The sequence below is a fragment of the Eurosta solidaginis genome, chromosome 5 (genome assembly GCF_040869045.1).
Source record: "Eurosta solidaginis isolate ZX-2024a chromosome 5, ASM4086904v1, whole genome shotgun sequence".
Lineage (NCBI taxonomy): Eukaryota > Metazoa > Arthropoda > Insecta > Diptera > Tephritidae > Eurosta > Eurosta solidaginis.
The window spans coordinates 22043679-22067085 of record NC_090323.1 but is presented as its reverse complement, the minus strand read 5'-3'; the positions used below and the strand labels follow the sequence as shown (position 1 = coordinate 22067085).

Genomic DNA, 23407 nt, shown 5'->3' with positions numbered 1-23407 from the left:
TTCACACGAAGCCTGAAAGTGGCCATGGGTATACCTACCGAATCATTTCCCGGAAGGATATGGTCGGTGGTGCCTCTTCTGGCCAGCTCGTCTGCTCTGCAGTTGCCTTCAATATTCCTGTACCCAGGTACCCATATAAGGCTGATACTGAAGTGCTGAGTCATCTCGTTAAGAAATCTGCGGCATTCAGTGACCGACTTTGCGTTGTCGACGAACGAGCCCAGGGCCTTTAATGCGGCCTGGCTGTCTGAGAAAATAAACACCCGTTTACCATCCTTAAGCATAGACCCCAGATGGTTCACATCTCTGTGTATTGCCAGCATTTCCGCTTGGTAAACACTACAGTGATCTGGTAGGCGAAAGGCTTAGAACCATCCGTGAATATGTTGATGGCACCCGGTACCGTATGTTGTCTGGTATTCCAGTCTTGTCGCGATGGTATATATATACTATAGTTTTTAACGAAGACGTTCTTTGGCGTGCAGTAGTCAGTGCGCACTGATATTGGGACTGGGGCATTCGTGCCCAGGATTGTTGCGTGTCCACTAGATCCATTTGACCAGAGACCTGTTTCCCTTATGCGTAGACCGGTGATGACCGCTATTTCCTTCGCCACCAGGTCAAGAGGTGGAAGGTATAGCATTGTGTCAGATCGAGTGTAGCCGAGAGCCCCGGTGATACAGAGCTCCGAACTCCATTGCACCTTTTGAAGCATTTTAAGATAGGTAGTTTTAGCTAGCGCAGGCCACCAGACCAAGGCACCATAAAGAAGAATCGGGCGCACAATGGCTGTATAAATCCAGTAGGCCACCTTAGGGGAGAATCCCCAGGAGGTGCCAATTGCCCTCTTGCAGATGAACAGCGCTGCTGCTGCCTTCTTGCATCGCTCCACTATATGGTCACTCCATAATATTTTCCTATCCAGAATGACTCCCGCATACTTGACTTGATCGCTAAATGCTAAAAACGAGCCCCCAATTCTTGGCGGTGTTAGATTTGCTACTTTGTACCTCCTCGTGAAGAGGACAAGCTCGGTTTTATCCCGGTTGACTTCCAAACCTGTGGCTCTGGTCCAGTGCGAAATTTTGGATAGTGCCCCTTCCATTAGGTCACAAAGAGTTTGCCGAAATTTCCCCCGCATGGTGACGCAGATGTCATCTGCATACGCGATCACTTGGTGACCTTCTGATTCCATGAGGCGTACTAGTTGGTTGACGGTAACCACACAAAGTAGCGGAGAGAGAACGCCTCCCTGCGGAGTGCCTCTGCCGACCGGTCTGCGGATCACGCAACGACCTAGCTCAGTTTTAGTCTGCCTACGCGTAAGCAGTTTGTATATAAACTCCACCAGGAACGCGTCGACCCCCAGATCGGTCAGCGCCGAGGTGATGGCCTCCGGGAGAACGTTGTTGAAGGCACCCGCTATATCTAGAAATGCCACCAATGTATATTCCTTGAGGTCTTGTGACCTTTCGATAACGGATACCAGTGAGTGCAAGACTGTGTCAGTTGACCTGCCCTTAGTATAGGCATGTTGAGCTTTCGAAAGAAGCGACGGCTCAATCCTCCTCCTGATGTAGTCCTCTAGGAGTCCTTCGAGTGATTTAAGCAGAAAAGAAGATAAGCTTATAGGCCTATAATCATTTGGTTTAGAGTGGGAGGGTTTCCCTGCCTTGAGGATAAAGACCACGTTGACTTCCCTCCACGATACTGGTACGTAATTGAGCCTAAGACAACCTATAAACATCCCTTTTATCCCGGGCCTTATAAGTTCGGCAGTATACTGTAGCTGAGCCGGAAAAATTCCATCCGGGCCCGGCGATTTATAGGGCTTGAAGGTCTGTAAAGTCCAATCTATCCTTTTATTATCTGTGATTTCGCTTATTAGCTGATCATTAGGTGACCGTCCGCTGACAATATTTGAAGACACGCCCGCACTTGCCGGGAAGTGTGTATCCATAAGCAAGTTTATGGTTTCAGCGCTGGAGTCCGTCCAGTGCCCATCCGGCTTTTGGACGTAACTTAGCTGAGTTGGAGATTTCGATAGCACCTTCCTTAACCAGGATGCCGCAGATGTGGATTCAATCCTGCCGCAGAAATCCCTCCAGGAGGATCGCTTTCTATTTCGGATTGCTTTTTTATATATTTTTATTTTCATTTTATAAGCAGCCCAAGAGGATTCATGTCGCATCATGCTTTGCTTTGTTAAAGGCCGTCCTACATGACTTCCTTAGCTTATCAAGATCGGACGACCACCATGGTGATTTGTGAGTTTCCAAAACCTTTTTAGTCGGGCAAGCCCTATCTAAAGCATTCCTACATTTTTGACTCAAATTATTTACAAACATGTCTAGCTCCTCCTCGCTTTCTGGGGCTCGCACCTCTACAGATAGCTTTTTATACTCAGTTGAGCAGAGCTCACAGAGTATATTAAGTTTGATTGGATAACGGTTGGTTGTACATATATAAAGGAATCGAGATAGATATAGACTTCCATATATCAAAATAATCAGGATCGAAAAAAAATTTGATTGAGCCATGTCCGTCCGTCCGTCCGTCCGTCCGTCCGTTAACACGATAACTTGAGTAAATTTTGAGGTATCTTGATGAAATTTGGTATTTAGGTTCCTGAGCACTCATCTCAGATCGCTATTTAAAATGAACGATATCGGACTATAACCACGCCCACTTTTTCGATATCGAAAATTTCGAAAAACCGAAAAAGTGCGATAATTCATTACAAAAGACCGATAAAGCGACGAAACTTGGTAGATGAGTTGAACTTATGACGCAAAATAGAAAATTAGTAAAATTTTGGACAATGGGCGTGGCACCGCCCACTTTTAAAAGAAGGTAATTTAAAACTTTTGCAAGCTGTAATTTGGCAGTCGTTGAAGATATCATGATGAAATTTGGCAGGAACGTTACTCTTATTACTATATGTACGCTTAATAAAAATTAGCAAAATCGGAGAAGGACCACGCCCACTTTTAAAAAAAAATTTTTTTTAAAGTAAAATTTTAACAAAAAATTTAATATCTTTACAGTATATAAGTAAATTATGTCAAGATACAACTCCAGTAATGATTTGGTGCAACAAAATACAAAAATAAAAGAAAATTTTAAACTGGGCGTGGCTCCGTCCTTTTTCATTTCATTTGTCTAGGATACTTTTAACGCCATAAGTCGAACAAAAATTAACCAATCCTTTTGAAATTTGGTAGGGGCATAGATTTTATGCCGTTAACTGTTTTCTGTGAAAATGGGCGAAATCGGTTGATGTCACGCGCAGTTTTTATACACAGTCGTCCGTCTGTCCTTCCGCATGGCCGTTAACACGATAACTTGAGCAAAAATCGATATATCTTTGCTAAACTCAGTTCACGTACTTATCTGAATGCACTTTGTATTGGTGTAAAAAATGGCCGAAATCCCACTATGACCACCCCCACTTTTCCGATATCGAAAATTACGAAAAATGTAAAAAATGCCATAATTCTGTACCAAATATGAAAAAAGAGATGAAAAATGGTAATTGGGTTGGTTTATTGACGCAAAATATAACTTTAGAAAAAACTTTGTAAAATGGGTGTGACACCTACCATATTAAGTAGAAGAAAATGAAAAAGTGCTGCAGGGCGAAATCAAAAGCCCTTGGAATCTTGGCAGGAATACTGTTCGTGGTATGACATATATAAATAAATTAGCGGTACCCGACAGAAGATGTTCTGGGTCACCCTAGTCCACATTTTGATCGATATCTCGAAAGCGCCTTCACATATACAACTAAGGGATACTCCCTTTTAAAACCCTTATTAATACTTTTAATTTGATATCCATATCGTACAAACACATTCTAGAGGCACCCCTGGGGCACCCTTATTGCGATATCTCAAAAAGGCGTCCACCTATAGAACAAAGGCCCACTCCCTTTTAAAAATACTCATTAACACCTTTCATTTGATACCCATATCGTACAAACGCATTCTAGAGTTAACCCTGATCCACCTTTATGGCTATATCCCTAAATGGCGTCCACCTATAGAACTATGGCCCACTCCCTCATAAAATACTCTTTAATGCCTTTCATTTGATACACATGTCATACAAATACATTCCAGGGTTACCCTAGGTTCTTTTAACAACATGGTTTTTTTCCCTTATGTTGTCACCATAGCTCTCAACTGAGTATGTAATGTTCGGTTACACCCGAACTTAACCTTCCTTACTTGTTACCTATTATTTTCTTATAGTAGCCTCAATTCGTTCTTCTAATTATTTGTATGTACTTAGGACTTGTGTGCGCCTGTGATATAGAAAAGCTTATATATCTATGGTCAGAAAAGGAGTGCTCCTTTAGAAATCTCCATGAAACGATCAGGTCACTGAAAGAGTATGTGACCAAGGTTATATCAAGGACCTCTTCGCGTTTCCTCGTAATGAAAGTGGGGCCATTTCCCCTATTACATATACTTAGATTAGTGCCTAAAAGATAGTTAAATAAGCAGCTGTTAAGCAGCTGAAAGAAGAAAATGCAAAACTGAGTGAAAAAGTAAACAGACTTGAAGGTATGGTTAATTGGAGAGAGCAACAATTGCTAGAGTGCGCTGTCGATATTGTTGGAGTGCCAGAGCTTACCGACGAAAACGTGAGAGAATGCACACATCGAGTTTTAAACTCAGCTTTGGGCATATCAGTCTCTCCCGATCAAATAATGAAATGCTATGTGAAAAAACAGAAGCATAAACAAAAGGCTCATAAAACAAATGTCATTCGCGTGCATTTTGCTTCAACTGAGCTGAAGGAAAAAGTAATAAAAATAAAAAGAAAGTCTAAAGGCAAATTAACGGGTGTACTTTTTGGAGATGCCAAAAAGGGGAATATTTACATACATAAACGAAAGCTTAACAGCATACAACGCAGCTTAGCTTGCAGCTGCGAAAAAGCACAAAAAAATAAAACCTATAAGTATGTTTGGGTTACTAAAAATAAGATTCTTATTAAAAAGGACGATAATGACAGTGTTGTTGTTTTAAGAACTTTTGATGATTTTTTGAAAGTAACTTAATTCAACTTAACTTTGATTTATTATTATCTTATATATATTGATAATTATGAATGTTTATAATCTACTTGAAACAAACAACAACGTCAATATTAGTCCCATTAACGATTTCGATATTTTGTCTAATCTTAACAACTCCTTCGTTATCGTACATCAAAATATTCGCAGTCTCCGGCAAAGTTTTGATTTACTGCTTTGTAATAGCGAATTATTTAAAAATTATCTAGATATTATTTTTGTGTCTGAAATCTGGATATATGCACACGAAATACAATATTTCAATATTCCCAATTACAAGTTTGTTGCAAATACTATCGAGCAGTATTCTGCAGGTGGAGTAGGAGTATTCGTCCGTAGTACGTATGATTTTGAATATTTCTGCTATCACTTGACGAGCGCGGATGTATTGAAGCTGACGTTAAGTATCTCTGGTAAGGTCTTTAGTTTTATATGTGTCTACAGATTACATTCCGTTACCATTCACTCCTTTATGGAAGAATTTTCACTTCTCCTGGAGAGAGAAAGATCGGCTAATCTTACTATTTTAGGTGATTTTAATTTAGATATCTTGGAGCAGACCTCTGCAGATGATAATTATAAAATTCTTTTGGCTAGTAATGGTTTTGTGTCGTACTTGAATGAGCCAACGCGTTATGTCTCCGTTACTTGTCTTGACCATGTATTTTGTCGATCCAATTCTAATACCCATTCATTTAATAGTCTTAACTTTGACCTAAATATTACGGATCACACAATAACTGGCTTGATTATTAACAAAGTTTCTGAGGAAGGTATTTAAACAAAAAGGCGATTATGAACAAAATTAGAATCAATTTCAGCCTTCTGAAGGAAAGACTTGTATTTGAGTCCTGGAGAGAAGTTTATAATGAGACTAATGTATCAATGGCGTACAGCAACTTTTCAAACATCTTACAAAATCATACCGTAGCCTCGACCTATACGCTTAAACCCCGTAAATCGGCTACAAGTCTAAAACCGTGGATTAGCGGGTCACTCATTTCTAAGATAAGGCTAAAAAATAAACTTGCGAGAAAGTGTAGTAAGCATGCCCAGAATCACAAACTTCGTAGACGCTATGCTGTCTTGTGTAATACCGTGAAAAAAGAAGTTCGCTTGCAACGTGATAATTTTTATCGCAATAAGTTTATTGCTTCTCAGGGTAATTCGAAGAAAGAATGGGATGTTATTAACAGTATGTTAAACAGAAATAGTAGGACAAAAGACACGTCATTTGCCCTATCAAATTGTGATGAGGTAATTACTAACTCTATGGAGGTAACAAATATTTCCAACGAACACTTTTCTTCTATTGAGCATACTTATGCAATGATATATTCATGCAAATGCTTTGAGTTTGAGTTTATTGAGTCAAGTACGAACAGTAGTTTTTTCTTCGAGCCCTTTACCGGATTAGAAATTTTGAGGACCATTAAGTGCTTGAATAACTCAAGATCATGTGGCTATGATGGAATATCAAACCAGGTTTTAAAAAATATGGCTTTTATTTTGATTGATATCCTTGCACACCTTTTCAATTCTAGCGTGTTCAATTGTCATTCCACTTTTTAAAAAAGGCAACAAAAAAGACAAAAGCAGTTATAGACCTATCTCTTTGCTGTCTTCTATTTCAAAGGTTTTTGAGAAACTGATTAAAAATAGAATTCTTTCGTTCCTGGAAAATACAAACTTTTTTAGCTCAATGCAGTTCAGTTTTAGATCAGGAAGGTCTACTGAAGATGCTCTACTAAACTTTTGTTGCCTTATAAATGCCGACTTAGATAACGGAAAGAACTGCGCTGGCCTATTTGTGGATATTACCAAGGCTTTTGATATGGTAGATCATAAAATCTTGCTATATAAATTGAATTACGCCAGTTTTCGTGGGTTAATTAATAATTGGTTTAGTTCGTACTTAACTGGAAGAGTTCAGAGGGTAAGAGTCAATGATTGTTTAAGTAATTCAGTCGCAATAAACATGGGAGTGCCACAAGGGTCTGTATTAGGCCCAATATTGTTTTTAGTTTACTTGAACTCAATTTTTACATTACCTTTCTACGGAAAAGTAAAAGCCTTCGCGGATGACCTCGCGATTGCATACGGTTCAACGAATTTTTTAGAATTGGTGGCAGGTATCAACCATGATGTGTATTTGCTAAGAACGTGGTTTGCTAATCATAAGCTTGTTGTAAGTAAAAAAACACAGCTGATGTTTTTTAATCTACATGCGAAAGATATGCCTGGTGGAGATATTGTTTTCCATTCTACTAATTGCACGTATTTTTCCCTACATGGCTTATCTTGTCCAATGAGATCTTTCAATTGCAATGCTCATTGTAGCGATTCCTGCTTTACAATTGAAAAAGTCAAGGAGTTTCAATATTTGGGTGGATCTCTTGATCAAAGTCTTAACTGGTCTTCACACATTTCGCGTTTAAAAACCTATTTGCGATGCACGATTCGACACTTTTATAATCTTAGAAACATTTGTACAAATGCAACCCTCAAGATTCTGTATTATGCGCTAGTCCACTCCAAACTTCAGTATGGCATAAGCTGTTTGGGTGGGGCATCGTTTAATAAAATTCAGCCCCTTCTAGTTAGTCAGAAATACATTATCCGAAAAATCTGCAATGTTAACCGATTTCATCACTCCATGGAGCTTTTTACAAAACTTGGAATTCTGCCGAAGACACATGTATTACTATAAGACATTAAAAATATTTTTCATTCGATCATTATAATCTGAGGACAAACACCCACGGCCTAGTTGTTATTCCTGCATATCGTAGAACTCATTACAGTAACTTTTTCACAATCGTCTCTTGTAAGCTTTTCAATGCCCTGCCTGCCAATCCAGATCATTATATCTATCTCGATTATTTTATGCCGTTACGGGGTACCGTTATGCGAACAAAATTAATATTATCTGTGAGCTCTGCTCAGCTGAGTATAAAAACAGTTGTCTGTCATCGAAATCCATCTGATGCCCCCTCCCCGAATTTAATAAAATTTTGCTACTTTTAAAAGTCCACATTTTCTGCCAATACTTTCAAAAATGTCAAGTATTTAGAGTAGTGTATCCCGATATGAAACATTAAAAAATTGAAAAATTATCTGCTTTTTTACAAATGTGACATCACCTTAAATAATTATTGCGAGTATTAATATTTTGTTTAATTTTCACATTTATTATTAACTTTTAAGTAAAACTTTTGGTACAGTAAAACAATAGTATTCGCCTTTTTCAGGTATTTCTCTCTTAACGATCCATTTATCATTTTTTTCATCGTAAACTGAAACACAATTAGAACCTACGCCACCCACAGCCCACAATTGATTGTCGATAGAAATGGAACCAATTAGAAAATTTCCTTTGCTTAAACAACAAATCTACAAAAAAGATGTTGATGTGCGTTAAAGTTTTTAAAATTGCAATACAAATTTGTATATTTTTATTACCTTGGTCCATTTGTTAATCTCTTGGTCGTAACGCTCCACTGTGCTACAGATTCCTCCCAATACAAATATTTTTCCATTGTGCACAGTGGCCTAAAATATATTGAAGACAGTAATTATATAAAATTGGCTATGTATATATAACAGTTTATTATTGAATTTGTTTTTGCACTTACACTAGCAAAACAATGTGCTTCATTCATATCAGCACATTGAGTCCAGCAGTTCGTTATGGGGTCATAGCATTCAACTGATTTTAAATCACTTTTATTACATCCACCCATTACATAAATTTTGTGATTGAAAGCAACTGCGCAAGCGCCTTTATGTGGTGTAATCATATTACTTACTGACTTCCATCCATTCGAAGCGGAATACCTGAAAAATTATGATGTGTGGCATAGTTTAATATAGCAAAAAGTCGTTTGCCTTCGACAGCGATCTTTCTCCAAACCAATTTAGCTTCGATTTGTTTTATGTTAACATTTTATTGTCAAAAACGTACTTACATTTCTACTGATCCTACAACAACATTGCGCGCTGAAACTCCACCGATTGCATAGATCTTTTCATTTAATATTGCAACACAATGTGTGGATCGTATCTGATTCATTGCTGGCAACTGTTTAAATGTTTTTGTTTTGAAATTCCAGCTGCGTACTTCATTAATGCGATGGCCGTCACGATTACCACCCAGAAAAATTAAATTTTCACCCATCAAAATTACTCGAAAATAGTCAAGATTTATTTTAATATCAACCCACTTCTGCCATAAGTGCTCAGTTTTGTTATATTGATAAATGGTTTGAGTCTGCAAATTTTTCTTTGTTTTAAAATGAATGCAAACAAATATATACTTGTAATTTTTATTGTTCAAAGAGCAGGAGCCATATCGTATTATACAATCACGAATGAAAAGCCAATTTTACTCAAATGATATTTAATACGAATCAAATACTACACTAAATTTTGGATCTAATGAGAACGTATGTATGTATGTATTAATCATTTCAAAGCTATTGTGATTTAAAAAACGTTTTTCGAAAACGGATCGTATAACACAATACGGGCGCCAGGTCAAGACATTCCCACGGCAGAAGGATCTAAGCTCCGGAACAACCAGGATAAAATAATATTAATAACTTGCCGGCGATCCTAAAATTACGTGACGTCACGTTGGGGGGAGGGGGTTGAAAAGCAAAATAAGCGTCAGGTAATTTATGAATCGTCCCTTTGCGATATATCTCCAAGCATATGTAGGCCGTGTTTCTCTTCCAATTTGTGGTGCGCTACTTTTAATTTTTTTCTATAAATCGGCCGAACCTATGTACATGTTTTATACCGACTCCGAAAAGCAAATGCAAGCAGATGAATTGTCGTATATGACGTTTTATATGGTGAAAATACACTCACAGAGTTGAAACCTCGCTTAGAAAAATATGTTTCTAAAGCATTTTAATGTTGCTTCTTTAGGGAATTGAACCTTGTTAGGGTAGGCGAGCGCAGTAATAAGAAATGTCCCTTCAAAAGCGCTTCAAAAATGTTCAAGAGTTATTGATGTCAAAACAACATGCGATTAATGACACGCATTACCAGCGGGTGTGGAGGCTTAGAATAAACGCGCGGCAGGTATGCCTGTCGTAAGAGACGTTTTAAATACCCAAATGACTCAAGGGGTTGTGTATCCCAACCCTTTCAAGGGATGCCAGTGCAATTTATAACTTCTCCAACCCAACTGTCACTCACACCTACTCGTGCCGAATCCAGAGTCTTTAGCAGCCGAAAGGCGGAATGACGAGAAGATTCAATGTGGTCATATTAAATCGTTCCCTAGATGGTCGGACTTATACCTTAATGGTTCTTTTTACCGGAACGTACCAGATCTATATCCGGCGAAGGACCATCGACATCGCCAACACCCCCAAAAACCTCATATGAGCCAACTGCATTTTCAATTCTGTCAAGCTTAAAGAGCACTACCTCTCTCTTACGACTATTAAAACCAACATAGTTGTAGATACCATAATATACGATCCGTGATCGAAAGGCATTTTAAAATCACAATATCTCTCAAATGGTGACTCGAATTAATAATCAGACCAATTCTAAATATTCTCGCGGAATTTTGTTCTTGCGGATTTTTTTATTCCCGCGTAAAAATTCCTCCAATTCTGTTCTCCTAGGGAGAACAATAATTTGGGAATAGGAATTTCGAATTTTCGAAGTCAGCTGTTTTGTCAATTGAAATTTCGTTGCACATTTCTTATTTTGTTTAAAAAATTGAAAAGTTTAATTATTGTTGCAAATTTGTTGGAAATTAAGAAATAAAATATAAACATTGCACAGTATTTATTGCATTTCATGTGGTATTCACTGAAATGAGTAATGAATTGGTGCCACAGCAACATCAACAGCGGAACATAAGAAGAAGACGGCCGCATAACACAAATCTGCCGGAGTTGCCTGCTTTCATTCAGCAAAGCAATTTTCTGGCGGCCAAGTTGAGTTGAATTCGTCCTTCATCATATGCCAAAATCTATTTAAGCCTTATTAAAAAATCCTTGCGCAATTTCTGGATGGCTGCATCAAATTTGTATACCAATAGCTATACCGTTGCTTATGATATACTTTTCAACTTAAAATAAAGAATATTGTGGTTGTAGTTGTTGTTGAATTAGAAGTGAGAATATTGTGGTAGAATATAAATACATCTTTTAGCACACATTTGCACAAATAAGTGTTCTTTCTTAAAATAACCAATTTCCTTTAACTATTTTGATGCATTCCCTTTAATTTAACTAGTGAAAAAACTCCTATGAAATGGCAGAAAAATCTCCCTCTCTCTCATATTCATAATACCTACTTTTCTCCCATAACCGGTTTCCGCTTTTTCGAACATTGTTCAGAATAGGAGGAAAGGGAGAAGTGAAAAAACTCACAAGGAATTTTTATTTAAAATACGAGGAATGGGAGAAGGGAGAAAACTCGCACGGAATTTTCGTTTAGAATTGGGCTGAATATGTTTTAGTCAGGGATAACGCGTACTCAGTAGATCTACAAATTTTGTTCTCTATATAATTGCAAAGTCCCATATACAAGTCTCTATACAGCTCAATTCTAAACAAAAATTTCTTCCGAGTTTTTCTCTTCTCCCATTCCTCGTATTCTAAATGAGTTATGAGTTTTCTCACTTCTCCCTTTCCTCTTAATCTGAACAATGTTCGAAAAAGCGGAAAAGGGTTATGGGAGAAAAGTAGGTATTATGAATGTGAGCGAGAGGGAGATTTCTCTGCCATTTCTTACAGCTCCGACACATAAGCAGTTTTTCATATAGATGAGTTTAACACATGCTTATGCATTATGAGTAGATTGCATGTATTTTTATGCACACCAATTCTAAATATTGGCGGCCACCGTGGTGTGATGGTAGCGTGCTCCGCCTACCACACCGTATGCCCTGGGTTCAACTCCCGGGCAAAGCAACATCAAAATTTTAGAAATAAGATTTTTCAATTAGAAGAAAATTTTTCTAAGCGGGGTCGCCCCTCGGCAGTGTCTGGCAAGCGCTCCGATTGTATTTCTGCCATGAAAAGCTCTCAGTGAAAACTCATCTGCCTTGCAGATGCCGTTCGGAGTCGGCATAAAACATGTAGGTCCCGTCCGGCCAATTTGTAGGGAAAAATCAAGAGGAGCACGACAAAAATTGGAAGAGAAGCTCGGCCTTAGATCTCTTCGGAGGTTATCGCGCCTTACATTTATTTTTTTTATTTTAATTCTAAATATTTTCGCGGAATTTTGTTCTCGCGGATTTTTTTATTCCCGCGGAAAAATTCCTCCAATTCTTTTCTCCTAGGGAGAAGAATAATTGGGGAATAGGAATTTCGAATTTTCGAAGTCAGCTGTTTTGTCAATTGAAATTTCGTTGCGCATTTCTAATTTTGTTTGAAAAATAGAAAAGTATATTTATTGTTGCGAATTTGTTTGAAATTAAGAAATAAAATATAAACAATGCATAGTATTGCATTTCATGTGGTATTCACTGAAATGAGCAATGAATTGGTGCCACAGCAGCAGCAACAGAGGAGCATAAGTAGAAGAAAACGGCGGGATAACACAAATCCGCCGGAGTTGCCTGCTTTCATTCAGCAAAACTATTTTCTGGCGGCCAAGTCGAGTTGAATAAAAGCCAAATTAAACTTCCTTAACCCTAACGCCATAGTCGTAACCATACCCATATCCATAACCATCTCAATGTGATCGATTAATGGTGCCTTAACCTAAAAATCGTGAAAATTTCATAAAAATGATGAAAACGCAAAAAATTACAAACATATTCCACAAAAAATAAGTATCTTAGTCATAACCTATCCAAAACAATGAAGAAAATCTAAAAAAAGTTATTAAATTCACCAACTCAAATATTTTTAGGTTATGGATATGGCGAGAAACCAAAAACCAATTGATTGGCTATGGCGTTAGCGTTATGGTATGGCACCATTAATCGATTACATTCCTTTTCATAAGGTAGGTCCGATCAGCTGATTTATCTGGTTATGGCTTTATGGTTATAAGTCACCATTAATTCGCCCTTTAGTCTTTCATCATATGCCAAAATCATTGTTTACTATATAGTTTGGCAGCTTAATTCGAGGTTATGTTGCGAATAGAGTGGAAGGCACTCGCAGACCGTGAAAATATGCACTCGAATGGAGTGAAATGAAGAACAGTAGGAAGACCAGAGTTGCATTGGATCAATCATTGTATCAATATTAAAGATAAATTTAGAAAAAATAATTAAATACTTGAGTATAACCAAACATTTTCTTTCAATTACTGCAATTAAGGTGTCCTAGATGCAATATATTCCAAAATTATAACATTTTATGTCTGTTTAAAAATTTAACTTCAATTTCCCTAAGATTTCCGTAATATGGCCATTAGTGACGTTTGTGTGTGTGTGCAAATTTTGAGCGATCAGCTGTTAGTTGCGCTACTTGGTACAGTTTACAATGGCCAAAATCTATTTAAGCCTTCTTAAAAATCCTTGCGCAATTTCTGGATGGCTGCATCAAATATACGAAGAGCTCTTCCGTTGCTTATGATATACTTTTCGACTTAAAATAAAGAATATTGTGGTTGTTGTTGTTGTTGTATTAACAGTGAGAATATTGTGGTACAATGTAAATACATATTTTAGCACAAATTTGTACAAATAAATGTTCTTTCTTAAAAGAACCAATTTCCTTTAACTATTTTATACATTCCCTTTAAGTTAACTAGTGAAAAAACTCCTATGAAATGGCAGAGAAATCTCCCCCTCCCTCACATTCATAATACCTACTTTTCTCCCATAACCGGTTTCCGCTTTTTCGAACATTGCTCAGAATACGAGGAAAGGGAGAAGTGAAAAAACTCACAAGGAATTTTTATTTAGAATACGAGGAATGGGAGAAGGGAAAAACTCGCACGGAATTTTCGTTTAGAATTGGGCTGATGGAGAATGGTGGAATGAGCGGCACTAGCGCCACCTGATATTGAAAAGTAGCCAACCCCCCAATTTTGTTCCAAGAAAATCATAAGAAGAATTTGACATTTCTTTTGGCTAAGGGTGTTGGCACACTTTTATTTTTCCCACTGGTTGGTAAAATTTCTAACATGTTTCGCAATTGAAAACTGCAATATAACAATCGAATACGACACAAAATATGTTAGCAAGTATTTTTGTTGTATAGGGAGAATGTTTACAACAGTGCTTCGCGAAATTTTGTATGTGAATGGGCAAGGCGTAATAAACTACAATTGCCAAGTCTGAAGTTCCTGCATATTTACAAACGCAACATCTTGGATGATTGTGGCGATGTTATTGGAATGCATAAGCTTGTGTTAAACGCATCTATATGAAAAATGTCATTGTGCCGCCGCCTTTAGGATGTATCAAAATAGTTAAAAGGAAATTGGTTCTTTTAAGAAAGAACACTTATTTGTACAAATTTGTGCTAAAATATGTACATTCTACCACAATATTATTTATTTTAAGTCGAAAAGTATATTATAAGGAACGGAAGAGCTCTTGGTATATTTGATGCAGCCATCCAGAAATTGCGCAAGGATTTTTAAGAAGAGGTTTAAATAGATTTTGGCATATGACGAAAGATGAATTCAACTCGACTTGGCCGCCAGAAAATTGCTTTGCTGAATGGAAGCAGGCAATTCCGGCGGATTTTTGTTATCCCGCCGTCTTCTTATGCTCCTCTGTTGATGTTGCTGTGGCACCAGTTCATTACTTATTTCAGTGAATACCAAATGAAATGCAACACTGTGCATTGTTTATACTTTATTTCTTAACACATTCGGCTTCAATTAATTTCAGTTGAGGTTGCGAGAGAATCAATTAATTTTTCCATACAAAAATTAAGAGCGGTAGTTCTCGCTTTTTTCCACTGAATATTTTTTTTCAATTTGCTGGACTAATGCCGTGAATTCCCGCTATGACCATATGAACTTTCTTCGCACTTTGCACGGGAATTCACGCAATTTGTTTTATTTAAGGCTCTTCTAAGCAAAAACAAGTAAGGAAGGCTAAGTTCGGGTGTAACCGAACATAACATACTCAGTTGAGAGCTATGGAGACAAAATAAGGAAAATCAATCTGGAGTAACCCTGGAATGTGGTTGTATAACATGTGTATCAAATGAAAGGTATTAAAGAGTATTTTAAGAGAGAGTAGGCCATAGTTCTATGGATGAACGCCATTTAGGGATATCGCCATAAAGGTAGACCAGGGCTGACTCTAGAATTTGTTTGTACGATATGGGTATCAAATGAAAGGTGTTACTGAGCATTTTAAGAGGGAGTGTGCCTTAGGTCTATCGGTGGACGCCTTTTCGAGATGTCCCCATTAAGGTGGACCAGGGGTGATTCTATAATGTGTTTGTACGATATGGGTATCAAATGAAAGCTGTTAATGAGTATTTTGAAAAGGAGTGATCCTTAGTTCCATAGGTGGACGCCGTTTCGAGATATCGCCATAAAGGTGGACCAGGGGTGTCTCTAGAATGTGTTTGTACGATATGGGAATCAAATGAAAGGTGTTACTGAGCATTTTAAGAGGGAGTGGGCATTAGGTCTATAGGTGGACGCCTTTTCGAGATATCGCCATTAGCGTGGGCCAGGGGTGACTCTAGAATGTTTGTACGGTATGGGTATCAAACGAAAGGTGTTACTGAGCATTTTAAGAGGGAGTGGGCATGAGGTCTATAGGTGGACGCCTTTTCGAAATATCGTCATTAGGGTGGGCCAGGGGTGACTCTAGAATGTGTTTGTACGATATGTGCATCAAACGAAAGGTGTTACTGAGCATTTTAAGAGGGAGTGGGCATTAGGTCTATAGGTGGACGCCCTTTCGAGATATCGCCATTAGGGTGGGCCAGGGGTGACTCTAGAATGATTGTACGATATGGGTATCAAACGAAAGGTGTTACTGAGCATTTTAAGAGGGAGTGGGCATTAGGTCTATAGGTGGACGCCTTTTCGAGATATCGCCATTAGGGTGGGCCAGGGGTGACTCTAGAATGTGTTTGTACGATATGGGTATCAAATGAAAGGTGGTAAGGAGTATTTTAAAAGGGAGTAATCCTTAGTTCTATAGGTGGACGCCTTTTTGAGATATCGCCATAAAGGTGGACCAAGGGTGACTCTAGAATGTTTGTACGATATGGGTATCAAACGAAAGGTGTTACTGAGCATTTTAAGAGGGAGTGGGCATGAGGTCTATAGGTGGACGCCTTTTCGAGATATCGTCATTAGGGTGGGCCAGGGGTGACTCTAGAATGTGTTTGTACGATATGTGCATCAAACGAAAGGTGTTACTGAGCATTTTAAGAGGGAGTGGGCATTAGGTCTATAGGTGGACGCCCTTTCGAGATATCGCCATTAGGGTGGGCCAGGGTGACTCTAGAATGTGTTTGTACGATATGGGTATCAAATGAAAGGTGGTAATGAGTATTTTAAAAGGGAGTAATCCTTAGTTCTATAGGTGGACGCCTTTTCGAGATATCGCCATAAAGCTGGACCAAGGGTGACTCTAGAATGTTTGTACGGTATGGGTATCAAACGAAAGGTGTTACTGAGCATTTTAAGAGGGAGTGGGCATTAGGTCTATATGTGGACGCCTTTTCGAGATATCGCCATTAGGGTGGGCCAGGGTGACTCTAGAATGTGTTTGTACGATATGGGTATCAAATGAAAGGTGGTAATGAGTATTTTAAAAGGGAGTAATCCTTAGTTCTATAGGTGGACGCCTTTTCGAGATATCGCCATTAGGGTGGGCCAGGTGTGACTAGAATGCTTGTACGATATGGGTATCAAACGAAAGGTGTTACTGAGCATTTTAAGAGGGAGTAGGCATTAGGTCTATAGGTGGACGCCTTTTCGAGATATCGCCATTAGGGTGGGCCAGGGGTGACTCTAGAATGTTTGTACGATATGGGTATCAAACGAAAGGTGTTACTGAGCATTTTAAGAGGGAGTGGACATTAGGTCTATAGGTGGACGCCTTTTCGAGATATCGCCATTAGGGTGGGCCAGGGTGACTCTAGAATGTGTTTGTACGATATGGGTATCAAATGAAAGGTGGTAATGAGTATTTCAAAAGGGAGTAATCCTTAGTTCTATAGGTGGACGCCTTTTCGAAATATCGCCATTAGGGTGGGCCAGGTATGACTCTAGAATGTTTGTACGATATGGGTATCAAACGAAAGCTGTTACTGAGCATTTTAAGAGGGAGTGGGCATTAGGTCTATAGGTGGACGCCTTTTCGAGATATCGCCATTAGGGTGGGCCAGGGGTGACTCTAGAATGTTTGTACGATATGGGTATCAAACGAAAGGTGTTACTGAGCATTTTAAGAGGGAGTGGACACTAGGTCTATAGGTGGACGCCTTTTCGAGATATCGCCATTAGGGTGGGCCAGGGGTGACTCTAGAATGTTTGTACGATATGGGTATCAAACGAAAGGTGTTACTGAGCATTTTAAGAGGGAGGGGGCATTAGGTCTATAGGTGGACGCCTTTTCGAGATATCGCCATTAGGGTGGGACAGGGGTGACTCTGGTATGTTTTTGTACGATATGGATATCAAATTAAAGGTATTAATGAGGGTTTTAAAAGCGAGTGGCCCTTAGATGTATATGTGAAGGCGTTCTCGCGATATCGACCAAAATGTGGACCAGGTGATCCAGAAAATCATCTGTCGGGTACTGCTAATTTATTTATATATGCAATACCACTAACAGTATTCCTGCCAAGATTCCAAGGGCTGTTGGTAGGTGTCACACCCATTTTACAAAGTTTTTTCCAAAGTTATATTTTGCGTCAATAAACCAATCCAGTTACCATGTTTCATCACTTTTTTCGTATTTGGTATAGAATTATGGCATTTTTTTCATTTTTCGTAATTTTCGATATCGATAAAGTGGGCGTGGTTATTGTCAGATTTCGCCCATTTTTTATACCAAGAAAAAGTGAGCTCAGGTAAGTACGTGGGCTAAGTTTAGTAAAGATATATCGGATTTTGCTCAAGTTATTGTGTTAATGGCCGAGCGGAAGGACAGACGGGGGACTGTGTATAAAACCTGGGCGTGGCTTCCACCGATTTCGCCCATTTTCACAGAGAACAGTTACCGTCATAGAATCTATGCTCCTACCAAATTTGAGAAGGATTGGTAAATTTTTGTTCGACTTATGGCAATAAAAGTATTCTAGACAAACTAACGGAAAATGGGCGGAGCCACGCCCATTTTGAAATTTTCTTTTATTTTTGTATTTTGTTGCATCATATCATTACTGGAGTTGAATTTTGACTTAATTTACTTATATACAGTAAAGATATTAAATTTTTTGTTAAAATTTGAATTTAAAAAATTTTTTTTTTAAAAAGTGGGCGTGTTCTTCATCCAATATTGCTAATTTTTATTTAGCACATATAGAGTAATAGTCGTAACGTTCCTGCCAAATTTCATCATGATATCTTCAACGACTGCCAAATTACAGCTTGCAAAACTTTTAAATTACCTTCTTGTAAAAGTGGGCGGTGCCACGCCCATTGTCCAAAATCTTACTAATTTTCTATTCTGCGTCATAACGTCAACCCATCTACCAAGTTTCGTCGCTTTATCTGTCTTTTGTAATGAGTTATCGCACTTTTTCGGTTTTTCGAAATTTTCGATATCGAAAAAGTGGGCGTGGTTATAGTCCGATATCGTTCATTTTAAATAGCGATCTGAGATGAGTGCTCAGGAACCTACATACCAAATTTCATCAAGATACCTCAAAATTTACTCAAGTTATCGTGTTAACGGACGGACGGACGGACGGACGGACGGACATGGCTCAATCAAATTTTTTTTCGATCCTGATTATTTTAATATATGGAAGTCTATATCTATCTCGATTCCTTTATATATGTACAACCAACCGTTATCCAATCAAACTTAATATACTCTGTGAGCTCTGCTCAACTGAGTATAAATATATGACTGGTACGTTTAAACTTGGAACAGGGATTACCCATATTAGAATTAGTTGAATTGTGGTTTTCTTGTTATCGACAGTAGTCTAACACTTTACCAACACTACCAATGTACAGTGTTAAAAAGTAAACCGTTTTTGGCAGTTGAAAGATTCGATTCAAAATGTGCAGTAATTCCCGTCATTGCTTTACAGAGGGGCACTTGAATGACGGGAATTTCCGTAATTAAGCCGAATGTGTTAATTTCAAACAAGTTTATACCGTTTTCAAATAGAAATTTAATCGAATCACAATTTTATTTATGCCCCTATTACCGTTTACAACTCAACTCTGGTTGGGTTGAAATTTCGCAATTTGGTATTACAGATTACAACTCAACCTGTCAAAAAAATGTCGGTTGAGTTGTCTAGTCTAACAACTTTTTGTGGCATTACCGATTACAACTTGTGTTGGTGTAGTTGTCAAAGACGTCAAAATCTTACTACTGATTACTAGTTGCCTCATACAATTTTGCATTTTTGAAAAAATTTTACGTTTTAGAAGACAGTTCACCACCTAATTTTTAACAAAAATTTTCAAAGTTGTATCATGAGACACGTTTCGACCTCCGATTTAAGAATCCGAAAACAAAAATTGAACTTCTGTCATATCATTTCGGTTCAAATTTTCATGTGGTTGTATTTTGCCAGATTTTTGGTACATACTAATACAGAAAGGCGTTAAGAAAGATGTTCTGTGCAAAAAAACTGTGGATCGGGCCTCATATTGGGTTTTTGTAAATGTTTTTCGACAGAAATCAAATTTTTGATTTCCGCTTTCGGATCCTGAAAACGGAGGTTGAAACGTTTCTTTTGACACCACCTTAGATAAAATTTAGATGGTGCACGGTCTCATAAAACGGTACCGAAAAAAAAATTTTAAGCCGGTAGAAGAACGAAGAGCTCTTATATTTGATGCAGCCATCCAGAAATTGCGCAAGGATTTTTTAAGAAGGCTTCAATATATTGTGGCATATGATGAAAGACGAATTCAACTCGACTTGGACGCCAGAAAATTGCTTTGCAGAATGAATGCAGGCAACTCCGGCGGTTTTTTGTTATCCTGCCGGTCTTCTTCTTATGCTCCTCTGTTGCTGTTGCTGTGGCACCAATTCATTACTCATTTCAGTGAATACCACATGAAATGCAACAATGTGCATTGTTTATACCTTATTTCTTAATTTCAAACAAATTGGCAACAATAATTAAACTTTACAATTTTTTAAACAAAATAAGAAATGCGCAACGAAATTTCAATTGACAAAACAGCGACTGTGCTGATTCTACCTAAGCAAATTACATATGTATAATATCATAAGCATATTTTTATGATGTATACTCTACATCCTAAAATTATTTACCTCTCGGTTAAGAGCCAAAAATGATTTTTCGTCAGGAATCTGTCCACCACGTTTCTCTGTATACTTCAATGTCAGTTTAGAACGAGCCAAAGGGTAGCTATGCCAAGCTAAAACTCTTAATGCCAACTTTTCACAACGCGGTAATGGATGAATATTTGTCATAATAAAGTCCATATTACATTGGGTTAGCCGCAGACAAGCAATCAATTCTGGCAGATGTTGTTTACGCGCAGAAGCATCATGTTCATACCAACGTTTTACTGCATTAAAAACATCTTCCTCGCATCGTACATGCAAATTGTCTCTTTCTAAGATTGCCTGCAACTTTTTGGCGTCAAAATCTAAAAATTCACTGCTTTGGGTTACCTGCGAGATCATAGAACAATAAATTTAATGGGCGAACAAGAACTACGCGTTTTTATTTACATGCATAAAGTTTCGTGTTTCGTAAGCCAGAATTTTTTCATTTAGTAGCTCGCACTGAGTCTCCTTTTCCAGACTATATGCTCGCTGCAATGTAAAGTCTGTTATATTGTCTATTATTAAATCAGCACAATTTGTAACAGCGCCTTTCAATTGTAGTATTAAAGCCGCTTTTAAGATCCGATCCACATTTTCAATGGTTGCGAGCGTTTTGCCGGTATAGCAAAAAGTGATTAAGCGCTCGAAAGTGTCGCTGTCGATATTGGTTATTTCTATAAGTGGACAAATTCCGTCGTCACTTTTGAATAGTTCACGGAAATAGGGGCTTGCCGCCGATAAAATTAGGCGATGAGCTGTAATCCTGTGAATATATTATAAGCGTAGTTAATGTATGTGACATAAATGCTGAAATAGCGTTAATTGAAATGAAAGTTTACTTACAAGGAAGATGGATTTGTTAATTTGAATGTTACATCCACTAAATTCTGGTCGTCAAAGTGTTCATATATTTGAAACAATAAGTTTTCAATAAAGTGCTTGGCTCCGTCCGGATTTACCTCTGAGAGCCGTTGGCGTGTTATGTTACATGCTGCCATTGCTATTGCGCCTGGAGGTATATATTTTTTGCAATTCTGAATTTTAAGATGATATATTACTTACTTGTATACTCCGGGGTATATGTATTTAGTTTGGAAGGAAGTCCTTGTTGAATTTATGGATTCTACAATATATTCAAGAATCGCCAGATCGAGATAAAAAATTGTATACGTTCCTTTCCAAAACACTAGTGATCAGCGATTAGATTAGTTTATCGATATCAGTTGTATGTAAATAAGGCTTAAAGGTGCATTTACATAAAAGTGCGTGCACTTTAAGCGACATGATTTGCTTTCTTGATATTGTTCTAGCGGTGCTTCCCCCATCGAATAAGGGCCAATTAATTGTGATTTATCATTTTAAATTATTTATTTTTTATTTATTTATCATGATGGAATTATAGAAGGTGGCGCGGTAATTGTGCAGTTTATGGTATCCACCGAAATTTATTGTCGAAAAATATTCATTTCTTTATTTCACAATAATACCACTAGCTATAGTTAAATATAAACAAATGTAAGTAAAATTTACATTTTAATTAAATTAATTAGTCAAATATTGTAACGAATTTAACTCACACTGAAAACGAAATCTTCTTTTGAAAATTGGGTAAATCGAACCTAGGATATGATAGTTAACATAATTTAGTGGATAGGGCTTATCTTACATGTCTGGCATTCCAGGTTCTGTGATCAACATCGACGGGTTCCATCGGGACTTCATATTCACAAAACCTGTTTTTTGTGATAACTTTTGAATGGGAAATAATATTTACCCTACACTTTCGAACTAAATATATTTACACTAAGACACGTATGTTGATCTTTTTCCCCATAACTTATGAACGCATATCTACAGTTGTAGGTCAAACTAAATTTTCCGAAATTTTTGGCCCTTTTTTAGCTGGCATATTTTTTGTTCTGGCACCCGCATCAGCTGGCGCGAGGGATTAAATGCCGCGGCACAATGACATTTTTCATATAGATGCGTTTAACACAAGCTTATACTATTTTCACACAGACGGCTTATTGAATAATAAAGGCAGTTTTCTACATTAAGACGCTTATTGAGCTCAATATTCCCTACAAAATTCGAGTCTATTATTATTTCATTAGTAGCTAATCGAATGCCTAATGAAGTCAAAAGCACAATGCAACTCTGTTGGCAGCGTTCCACTTCCGTTTCCGCTTCTTAGTTTTTGGTGTGTTCAGTGCTTAAAAATGTCATTTGTCAAAGCAAATGTCATTGTCTGCATGGCGGAACGATACAAGGTGGCCGCATCGAACAGGTCATTATAACCTTTTTTATTTGATTTGATACATCAACTACCGGCGCAGTACGATTTTGACATTTGTCCATCGAATTTACAAGTACATCGAATTTTTTTTGTTTGTAGGTATGTCACCATGCTCCCACCTTGTATCGTTCCGCCATGATTGTCTGTCTCATCCTTCATACTAATCGAGCAGTTACTTCTGTGTGAAAGCAAAAAATTTACGATTTCATTAGCAGGTGAAATGAGATCATTAATTTTCTGTGTGAAAACAGTATTATCCATTCCAATAACATCACCATGATCAACCAAAATGTTGTGTTTGTAAATAGTTTATTTCGCCTTGCCCATTCACATACAAAATTTTACGAAGCGCTGTTATAAGCATTATTCCTATACAACAAAAATACATGCTAACATATTTTGAGTCGTATTCGATTGCTATATTGCAGTTTTTAATTGCGAAAAATGTTAGAAAAGTTACCAACCAGGAAAAATAATTTCAATTGCAAAGTGTGCCAACATCCTTAACCAAAGCAAATATCAAATTTTTCTTCTTGTGATTTAATTGCAACAAAATTTGGGAGTTGGCTACTTTTCCATATCAGATGGCGCCAGAGTCGCTCGATCTACCGTTCTCCATAAA

The 23407-nt window shown here is 37.7% G+C and overlaps 1 protein-coding gene across 3 annotated transcripts; it reads right to left on the bottom strand.

The window, feature by feature from the left end:
• Positions 1-8256: 8256 nt before the first annotated feature.
• LOC137233867 (kelch-like protein 5) lies at positions 8257-21796 on the bottom strand. 3 transcript variants are annotated; one of them, XM_067757344.1, is made up of 8 exons: positions 21552-21796; positions 21333-21498; positions 20895-21252; positions 20469-20834; positions 9052-9365; positions 8719-8920; positions 8546-8635; positions 8257-8476 (listed from the first exon to the last, which is right to left on the bottom strand). In XM_067757344.1, exons 2-8 carry the CDS (start codon positions 21485-21487, stop codon positions 8279-8281), a joined length of 1683 nt encoding a protein of 560 aa, XP_067613445.1. In that variant the 5' UTR covers positions 21488-21498; positions 21552-21796; the 3' UTR covers positions 8257-8278. The 3 variants fall into 3 exon arrangements, with proteins under 3 accessions (XP_067613445.1, XP_067613447.1, XP_067613446.1); XM_067757346.1 differs by having other exon boundaries at positions 9052-9353; positions 21552-21795; XM_067757345.1 differs by lacking the exon at positions 21552-21796 and having other exon boundaries at positions 21333-21527.
• Positions 21797-23407: the final 1611 nt, after the last annotated feature.